General features: G+C 44.8%; 1 protein-coding gene across 2 annotated transcripts; it reads right to left on the reverse strand.

Annotated features, from left to right (window-relative positions):
• Positions 1 to 314: 314 nt before the first annotated feature.
• On the reverse strand, positions 315 to 10,433 carry gcc1 (GRIP and coiled-coil domain containing 1). Of its 2 annotated transcripts, XM_086010501.1 has the most exons (4): positions 10,295 to 10,433; positions 6,484 to 7,557; positions 2,013 to 3,322; positions 315 to 1,281 (listed from the first exon to the last, which is right to left on the reverse strand). In XM_086010501.1, exons 2-4 carry the CDS (start codon positions 7,519 to 7,521, stop codon positions 1,221 to 1,223), a joined length of 2,409 nt encoding a protein of 802 aa, XP_085866627.1. In that variant the 5' UTR covers positions 7,522 to 7,557; positions 10,295 to 10,433; the 3' UTR covers positions 315 to 1,220. The 2 variants fall into 2 exon arrangements, with proteins under 2 accessions (XP_085866627.1, XP_085866628.1); XM_086010502.1 differs by having other exon boundaries at positions 315 to 3,322; positions 10,295 to 10,432.
• Between the last annotated feature and the right edge of the window lie 35 nt (positions 10,434 to 10,468).

Consider the following 10,468-nt stretch of genomic DNA (forward strand, 5'->3'; position numbering starts at 1 on the left):
TGCTATAGATTTTCAATATTTGCTATGCTTTTTTTTAATTAAGAATGAATTGTCTCGATCACACAGCATGTTACAGGCATCAGTATAGCTTGGGTCTGGTGCTGGTGTATTGTATTCCATACGTATGGGTCTGTCAGCTTGAGTGAATAAAAGCCCAGGTGTGATGAAAGGCTAACAAAGTTGGACTATCTTTGGACAAAGCAACGGTGATTTGACTGACATTTTCAAAAGGCAATTAACATTGACCAAAATTTGACAGGGACAACGAGCAGAAGACTGAAGTCAGAAATTAAATCAAGTGGGACTTTTTCAGCCACAGAATAAAAAATGAACAACACTTCAAAAGTGTTTCTTTAATCAGTTAATCATTCTATTGTAACATCTACTTCGGTTTAAAATTATGTACAAAGGAAGTCAAATACATCCATTACAAATGAGTCAAAGGGCTACAGCTCCACGTATAACTACAAAACAATCCTACAACCCACAAGACACGAAAAAGATCAGAAAAAGGCAATGAACTCACATTTTGGCTCCAGCCCATGTGTTTTAGGAAGTCGCTACCTTTATCTTCTCCAAACCAAATATTTGAGGGACCTTGATATTAGCTATCCTGCACCTCAGTCACATTCCACACACGCAGAAACCACATAATGAGCATGCCTGTCTGGTATAGCAGTATATGGTATAAAAGTGACTGCAAATCGAAGGCCCGGGTCCAAGCAGCACAATGTGACTGCTGAATGGATTAAAACGGGCCTGTCCCATTCTACAATAACAAGCGATAAATCACAATACCTATGTGAATGTGTGTGCAAAATTGTAAGGGCAAGTGTATAGCGGATCCTCGAATACCTATGATCTGGAATGCACTAACAGAAAGGGAGCTGGAAGTAGATTTAATAGTAACTTTCCAAAGGGAATTGGATAAATACTTGAAAAGTAAACATTTGCAGGGCTATGGAGAAAGAATAGGGGAGTGGGACTATCAAAGAGCTGGCACAGGCACAATGGACTCCTTCTGCACTATGAATTAACAGTTTTTCCTTTTGTTAGGACATCTAAAATCAGCCACAACACCATTTAATTTGGTAAAACATCCCAAGACACTTCCCTAATTAGGAACTGATCCTGTAAGCTAGCCATGACTATAGTGGAAATCCCAGAGAAATCTGCCATTTTTACCCTTTCTCCGGGTTTCTGTTGCTTTTCCGCTGAAGTTACATCAGGCGATCGGGACACACCTGTGGAAATGTGTTTCTTGAATCAAGGACTGAAATCCTGAGAAGTGGAGAAGGATTCCAAACCTAAGTTTAGTGAGAACATATACAGGCACTGCATCAAACCAGCATTAACTGACCCAGCTCATGCGGTGCTCTTTGCAGAGATAAAACTGGCACTTATTTGGCTGATATTTCAGAGCACAGGCAGAAAGCACACTTTAAATAATAAGGGATATTGACACCTGCATTGAAGAGTACAGGGACAAAATCTTCACATCAAAAGGATCAGCAATGAATGAAAGGGAAAAGCCAGAGCTCGCTGGCCATTCCTTTGGCTTCTCGTACAGTCCCGGTAATAAAAAGGAAAGATTAATTCAACAAGGATGCTATTTTACAAAGCAAAGCTTTTTGGCAGCAGAATATAAAGCAGGTATAAGGGAAATTATATTATCACAAAAAGCTTAAAAGGAACCCATTTTCTTTTATTTCATGTCAGTTTCATGTCCCTCTCAAAATTGCTACATAGGAATAACAACTAGTTTACAAACCATTCCAACTTCACATCATTATGAAATACAGCACGGTCACTGGATTGGACAGATAGAGGAGGTTTGGGAGGTTTTTATTTGCTGGATAGTGGCAGTGACACTAAGCTACAGAGCTTACAGAAACAGAAATGCCCCACTACAAAACTCTTATCAGTAAGAAAAATTGAAAAAGTGGATTTTTGGATTAAAGAACAAATTGCAATTAATTGCTGTAGTCCAGAATAAATTGTGTGCAAATCACCTTTTCCCAGAACTCCACCAGCTGCTGGCCTGCTGTTTCATCACGTTCTGCTTCTCCTGAGGACTGAAGTGCAGGACGGTGAGAATGGCAGTCAGTGTCTGCTGGCGTCCCAGGGCATCCGACAAGGTCAGGAACCTGTAGGTCACATTTTTCACGTACTCCAGATTGGCTCCTTCACGTTTCTTGTCCCTGAGGTGTTTCTGTATCTCATCTTGAAGAGCTTCTACATCTTCTTTGTGGCATTCTTTCTCCATTAGCAGGTTGTCCTCCAGCTGATGAACCACAGCTTCCACTTGGTGTTTCTGCTTCCTCAGTGTTGTGACTTCAAGCTCCTTTCGAGCCAGCTGTTCTGCATAGTGAAGAAAAGTAGGTTCATTCGGTCCTAAAAATTTAGCACTCTGCTTCAGAATATCTTGACAGAAATCTTCTTGAAGATGATCTTCATTCCGAGGGCTTTCCCCATCTGACCAAAACTTGTTCTCAACATAGTTTCTATGACTAGATAGCCCACTAGAGCCTGAACGCAGAGTTTCGGTCTCTCGGTCTTTCTCAGCCAAGACTGCAAGAGCTCTGTCTCTATGTTTGTGCATTTCTTCTTCCAGTTTAATAACTCTCTCGTGACACTGACCCTCTATCTTTTCTAGTTCTTTCTTGTGAGCTGCTTGGAGTTGAGCAATATCCAGTTTATTTGCCTCAGTGTCACATTTGTGTTTGGCCTCCATTTCATCACACGCGAGTCGCAGGGTAATATACTTCTCCTTCAGCTCCGCCAGCTGCTCGTGCAAACTCTCTAGTTCTTTGGTTGTACTGCCATCTTTGGCATTCTTGTTTTTGAGGACAACTTGAGCCCTCATCTTGTACCGTTCAAACTCTTCCTTCAGCTGTTTCAACTCTTGCTGATAATAGAAAACAGAGGCCTTCTCGCCATCTGATGTTTCGGGTGTGCCTGTCAAATCAACCTCACAAAGCTTCTCCACGTCGAAGGGTTCCTGTGATTTCTGGATTGCCAACACCAGCAGTCTCTTCAGCTTTTCCATTTTGTCTCTTAAAATATTGACGTCCAGATTAGATTCATCTACCGTTAGATCTGATGGGGCTCTGTTGGAAGCCGCAATGGCCAATGTCTTGTTCTCCATATCCAACTGTATTATACGTTCTTTCAGTTTGTGAATTGTCATCTTGTCTTTCTGTTTACTCTTGTCATAAGTGCCGAGGAGCTCAGAAAGCTCAGAGACTCTGGTTTCCAAATTTGCTACTCGCTCCTCCTCCATTTGAGAGAAATGGCGCAGCTGTTCCTGTGCCTGAGCAGCCTGAAGCACAGAGAGTGAAGGAAAATAGTGTTAACCACAACTTGATTAACAAAACTATGTGTTGTAACATTAAAAAGGATACAAGAGATTTATTAATGTACTTCTCTTCAGAACTAGTGTCAGACCGTCCATTCACATTTACCGATGATATTTGTGCAACATTTTACATCGTTGGTGTAAAATTCTCACATTGGAAGTATTTCCTGTTCTTTGGCTGGTTATGAAAATAAAAATACTTTACAGCTTCCATTTACGTACAGTTGTGATGGTGTAAAAGAACACTGAACTTTATAAAGGCAGATTTTGAGCGGTGAGCTAGGCAGGCTGGACAGGGATGTCAGAAGGAAAAAAACCAGAAGAGAAATGAATCATCTTTATAAAAACAATACACGGAGTGGAGAACAGATGCCCATCATTGGGAGGAAGAGTCAAGGTGACCAAAAACAGAAGCAATGGGGGGAATAAGGGAACAAGAGATTGTTCCTAGTGGTAGCACAATGGATCAAGATGAATATAAAATCAAACCAAAGGAAGTTAAAAAAATAATCAGTATTGGAGCACAACAACTTGCATTTATATAGCACCATTAATGTAGTAAAACGTCCCAAGATGCATCAGAGGTGCGTTATCAGACAAGATTTGACACCGAGCCGCCTGAGGAGGTATTAGGAAAGGAGCTAGGTCAAAGAGGTAGGGTTTAAGGAGCATCTAAAAGGAAAAGCGGTGGAGAGGCGGAGAGGTTTAAGGAGAGAATTCCAGAGCTCAGGACCTTGGCAGCTGAAGGCACGGCCGCCAATGGTGGAGCGATTAAAATCAGGGATGCGCTAGAGGCCAGAGTTGAAGAAGCGCAGAGATCTCGGAGGGTTGTGGGGCTGGAGAAGGTGACAGAGATCGAGAGGGCCAAGGCCATGGAGGGATTTGAAAACAAGGATGGGCATTTTTAAATCGAGGCGTTGCTGGACTGGGAGCCAATACAGGTCAGCGAGCACGTGACCAAATAGGCCAAGGTACATGCTGCTGCTGGGTCGGTGGAATTATTAATTGTTGAAAACCAGTGTTCCGTTTTGACCATTGAAGAAAACAAAGAAAGGACTTGCATTTATACAGCACCTTTCACCACCTCAGGACATTCCAAAGCACTTTACAGCCAACGAAGTACTTCTTTGAAGCGTCGTCACTGTTGTAATGTAGGACTTGCAGCAGCCAATTTGCGCACAGCAGGCTCCCGCAAACAGATAACAAAAGCAAAAAACTGCGGATGCTGGAAATAAATACAGTTCTGACAAAAGATCATCAACCTGAAACGTTAACTCTGTTTCTCTCTCCACGGATGCTGCCTGACCTGCTGAGTATTTCCAGCATTTTCTGTTTACATTTCAGATAATCTGTTTTTAGTGATTTGAGGGATAAATCTTGGCCAGGACACTGGCGAGAACTCCCCTGCTCTTCTCTGTAATAGTGCTGTGGGTTCTTTTACATCCACCTGAAGGGGAAACTGTTTAATGTCTCATCCGAAAGTACCAAAAAACGTTGGTGGAACTCAAAAGTGGAAAAGGCCCAGGGCCGTCCTGGCTTTAATGCTGAGTAAAGTCAAAGGAGAAACAACAGAGGTTCTGACCACAATCTTTCAAACATCCCTGGATGTGAAAGTTGTGCCAGAGGGTCACATTGCAACACCTTTACTGAGGGAGAAAGGAATAAACCAGATAACCCAACACCTGCAATTCTTGAGCTTCTAGAGGTCATGGGGTTGTCTTCGGTTAACCTGGATATCAGATCAGTAACAATCCAGTCAACTCTCAGACACTGTAGAGGGCGGTCACAGATGGTCGACGCTACAAGATCTGCTGTCCAAGCATAATTACTTGCTTGCTACAGCATAGAAACGGGCCATTTGGCCCAACTGGTCTATGCTAGTGTTTATACTCCACACGAATGACCTCTTCCCACCCTGTCCCCATATCCCTCTATTTCCCTTAAATGCATCAATGCTCTCTGCTTCAACCACTCCATGTGGCAGCAAGTTCCACATTCTCACTACTCTTTATATAAAAGAAATTCCTCCTAAATTCTTTATTTGATTTGATAGTGGCTCTCCTATTTATGCCCTCTTATTCGGGACTCGCCCACAAGTGGAAAGTACTCTGCATTCACTCTATCGAACTCCTTCATCATTTTAAAGACCTCTATCAGATCTTCTCTCAGTCTTCTCTTTTGCAGAGAAAAGAGCCCCATGCGGATAGTTTCATCCCTTCAATTCTGGGATCACCTTTTAAATCTTTTCTGTACTTTCTCCAGTGCTTCAATATCCTATTTGTAGTGTGGAGACCAAAACTGTGCACAGTGAGGCGTAGGTTCCCGTCCCTGAGGAACATTAGGGAACCAGCTGAATTATCAAAATGACAATCTGACAGATTTTCCTGGTCGTTTTTTGGTGTCAGTCCACAAATGACCATTTCATAAATGCCATGGTGGAGTTTCTAGTTTGCTTACAGCCTCCACAACCAGTGAGCAATGCGTGACATTATCTGCCTTAGATGATGAGAACCAAATCACCATATAATACTCTATGCAGGATTTTTGTTTTGTATTATTCTGCCGAGGGAGGGCACTTGTTCTAGTGGCATTGGACCGTAGCCAATATCACTCTACTGACCTAGACAGAAATAGAGCCACGGTGGGATCTGACCGCATGACCTTCGGGTTGCTATTCTAGTACCATAACTAGTAGGCAGCATACCCACAACACATCAGTGTGTGTATCTGTCAGCAAAACATTGGGAAGACCAAAGCCATCATCTTTGACCCCCTACTACAAACTCTTGTACCATTGCCACCGACTCCATCCAGCCCCCCGCTCGAGCTCGCTGCTCCTCCAATCACAGCTGCACTTTTGAAGTAGTTAGCTGCAATAATGGGGGATAGCAGCTATCCACTAGCCTGGAAAAACATTACCAAAATAGGAAGTGGTTCAGCCATGACTTCATTGAATGGCGGAGCAGGCTCGAGGGGCTGAATGGCCTACTCCTGCTCCTATCTTCTATAGTAAACAGTCCTGAATACATTCCAAGTACTTTACAAGCCCAACGTGGAAAGATGCAGTATTAGAACCTGGGCAAGTAGGTCTATGACCATTTGCTGATATGAAGTTCATACTCTACCTTCCTTATTTCCAATTGAAGTTGTGCCTGATAATGAGCCTTTGTCTCAGTCATTTCTTCCTGCAATTCCTGTACACGTGGATCTGGTTTTCTCTTCTCTTCTTCAGCAAGCCGTAGCGCACTCTTCACCTCATCTACCTCCCTACTCAGCTGCTTCATCTGAGACTCACAGTCACCCACCCTGTCTGCTGCATGGCTTTTTGACGTCAATATATCCCTCGTATCTTCTAGTTTGAGTTCCACATCTTGACGCAAAGCTCTCTCTTCCTGCAACAGCTTTTGAAGTTCATGAAGCATTGAGGCATGGTCATTCTGCTCCCGGCCTCGCTCGTGCTGCTGGGTAATAATGCGAGCTTTGGCTTCCGCTAGCTGTTCTTGGACTTTTTTCATCTCTGCTTCATATTTGGAGTTTTCTTCTTCAAACCTCTGTGTCAAGTCTTCCAGCTCTTGCCTCATTTTCTTCTTGTCTGTTAAATAGGAGGCCTCCATTCGTGATTTCTCCTGTGTGACAGTTGCCAAAGCATTGGTCAGTGTTGCCAACTGGCTCTTTAATTGCATCTTTTTATCAGCGTCACTGTGGCTCTGCTGCTCCCCACTCCCAACACTGATACCACTTTCAGAACCATTAGCTTCCTCAGACTTTGGAGAAGAGGTTCCTCCAGCCACAAGTTCCACCAAGCCCTTGTCCTCATCATTGAATTCTCCCTTGGTGCTACTGGTCAAACTGGCTGCTGTGTCCACACTATTGACTGTCCCCACACTATCCTCACTGTGGACTGAGCTCTGGTCATCTCCAAGGTCAGAGGCTGTACTTCCAAGACCTACGTTCTGTAAACTTTTATCCGCCTCTTGTGATACGGAAAGGACTTTCAAACTGGCTTCTAAAGCCTCCTTCTCTTTCAGGAGGCTTTTATAAGCACGGACAACGTCTCTCAGGCGTGTCTGGTATTGGAACAGCTGCTTCTTCTGTGCCTCAATTGTATCCAAAAGCTCTTTCTTATTGGGGCCACCACCAAAGTTCACACCAAACTTCTCCATGTCAATTCAAAGTGGATCTCAAAGCAAGGAGCCCATCTGCAACAAGGAGAGATACAAATCAGAAAATAAATATTATTTAATAAAAACACGTCAATCTCTTGCACTCTCATCTATATGGTTTCAGTAAAGTGTAATGGTGGGTGGGTGAAATTTGACAAACACTTTTCATTTCAGTGGGTCAGGAGAGAGGCGTTTTAAGAATCAACTCAGACAGCAGAAGGCAGTCAGGAAAACAGCAGAAAATCAGTGTGGGAGAAATAACATCCGCACTGTTGGCAGACAGATATCAGAAAGAATCTGGGGTGGATTTGGTCTTTGGCGGTAGCGCAAAATGAGCAAGAGCGAATCAGCCACCCATTTTACACCCTACCCTGCTCCATGTTTGATTCCCTCCAAACTGGTTTCTACCCCTGCCACAGCACTGAAACGGCCCTCATCAAAGTTACAAATGACGTCCTATGCGACTGTGGTAAACTATCCTTCCTCATCCATCGCGAGCTGTGTCCAGCCATTGACCCGGTTGACCATACCATTCTCCTCCAATGCCTCTCCTCCACTGCCCAGCTGGGTGGGACTGCACTCGCCTAGGTCCATTCCTATCTAGCCAGTCATAGCCAGAGAATCTCATGCAATGGCTTCTCTTCACGCTCCCGCACCATTACCTCTGGAGTCCCCCAAGGTTCTATCCATGGCCCCCTCCTCTTCCTCATCTATGTGCTGGCCCTCAGCCACATTATCCGAAAACACATTAGGTTCCACATGTACGCTGACGACACCCAGCTCTACCTCACCACCACCTCTCTCGACCACTCCAGTCTCTGATTTGTCACATTGCTTGTCCGGCACCTAGTTCTGGATGAACCAAAATTGCCTCCAATTAAACCCTGGAAAAAGCAAAGCCATTGTCTTCTGCCCCAGCTACAAACACTGTACTCTAGCCACCGACTCCATCCCTCTCTCTGGTCCCTGTCTGAGGCTGAACCAGACCGCTCACAACCCTGACGTCCTATTTGACCTGGAGCTAAGCTTCCGACCACATATCCTATTTAGCACCAAGAGCGCCCACTTCCACCTCCGTAACATCACCCATCTCCACCCCCTGTCTCAGCTTATCTGCTGCTGACTCCCTGATCCATGCCTTCGTGACCTCCAGACTCAACTACTCCAATGCTCTCCTGGCCGGCCTCCCATCTTCCACCCTCAATGAACTTGAGCTCATCCAAAACTCTGCTGCCTGTACCCTAACTTGCACCGAATCCCGTTCACTAATCGCTACCGTTCTCACTGTGCTGTCTGGAGGTCACGTGCAGGCCGCTCAATGGCTTTTCCGTAGGAGATTTCACACATGTACGAAATTTTGAATGAGCCGCGCAGCCCTTTAAAGGGACCGCGCACCCAAAAATAATTAGGGGGAACATTACCAATCGCCCCAGTGCTTGCTGACCTACATTGATTTCCGGTCCTGCAATGTCTCGCTTTTAAAATTCTCATCCTTGTGTTCAAATCCCTCCATGTCCTCACCCCTCCCTATCTCTGTAACCTCCTCCAGTCCTACAACCCTCCGAGAGCTCTGTGCTCCTCCAATTCTGGCCTCTTGTCGGTATTAAGACTTTTTCAGACTGGAGAGAAGTATACAGTGGTGTCCTCCAGGGGTCAGTATTAGGACCACTGCTCTTTTTGATATATATTAATGACCTGGACTTGGGTATACAGGGCATAATTTAAAAGTTTGCAGATGTACGAAACTCGGAAATGTAATAAACAATGAGGAGGATAGTAACAGACTTCAGGAGGACATAGACAGACTGGTGAAACGGGCAGACACAGGACAGATGAAATTTAATGTAGAGACGTGTGAATTGATACATTTTGGTAGGAAGAATGAAGAGAGACAATATTAAATAAATGGTACAATATTAATGTGGGTGCAGGAACAGAGACCTGGGGGTGTACGTACACAAATCTTTGAAGGTGGCAGGACAAGTTGAGAAGGCGGTTACAAAAGCATACGGGATCCTTGGCTTTATTAATAGAAGCATAGAGTACAAAGGCAAGAAAGTTATGCTAAACCTTTATAAAACACTGATTAGGCCCCAGCTGGAGTATTGTGGCCAATTCTGGGCACCACACTTTCGGAAGGATGTCATGGCTTTGGAGAGGGTACAGAAGATATTTACTAGAATGGTACCAGGGATGAGGGACTTCAGTTATGTGAAGAGACTGGAGAAACTGGGGTTGTTCTCCTTAGAGCAGAGAAGGTTAAGAGATTTGATAGAGGTGTTTAAAATCATGAATGGTTTTGATGGAGTAAATAAGGAGAAACTGTTTCCAGTGGCAGAAGGGTTGTTAACCAGACGACACAGATTAAAGGATTGGCAAAAGAACCAGAGGCAACTTGAGGAAACATTTCTTTACACAGCGAGTTGTTTGCGCACAGCAGGCTCCCACAAACAGCAATGTGACCATGACCAGATAATCTGTTTCAGTGATGTTGGTTGAAGGATAAATATTGGTCAGGACACCGGGGAAAACGCCTCTGCTCTTCTTCCATACCGTGGGATCTTTTAAAACCACCTGAGAGCAGACGTCAGTTTAACCTCGGAAAAACAGCATCTCCGACAGTGCAGCACTCCCTCAGTGGAGGGACTTGAACCCTCGACCCTCCGGCCCAAGACCGCATTTCGCCAGCTGACCTCCGGGCTCGAGTTTACTCCCTCACCCAACTAAAGGCCGCTCTACCCCGCGCACAAAGCAAACACGCCCGCTTCGTCACCTGGATCCGAAACCGCCGCCTCTCCGGGCCCGATCGCCGCCTTCAATCCCAGGCCGACCAGCTGAGGCCGGGAAACTTTCGCTGACGTCGCCAATGGAACATTAAAGGCGCCATCTTGGGAAGGTCAGGGCGCCATTCCAGAAGCCCATTCGAGAACGCCGCTCATTGGTCGAA

The sequence above is a fragment of the Somniosus microcephalus genome, chromosome 17, assembly GCF_052327205.1.
Source record: "Somniosus microcephalus isolate GS21.2 chromosome 17, FLI_Smic_1.0, whole genome shotgun sequence".
NCBI lineage: Eukaryota > Metazoa > Chordata > Chondrichthyes > Squaliformes > Somniosidae > Somniosus > Somniosus microcephalus.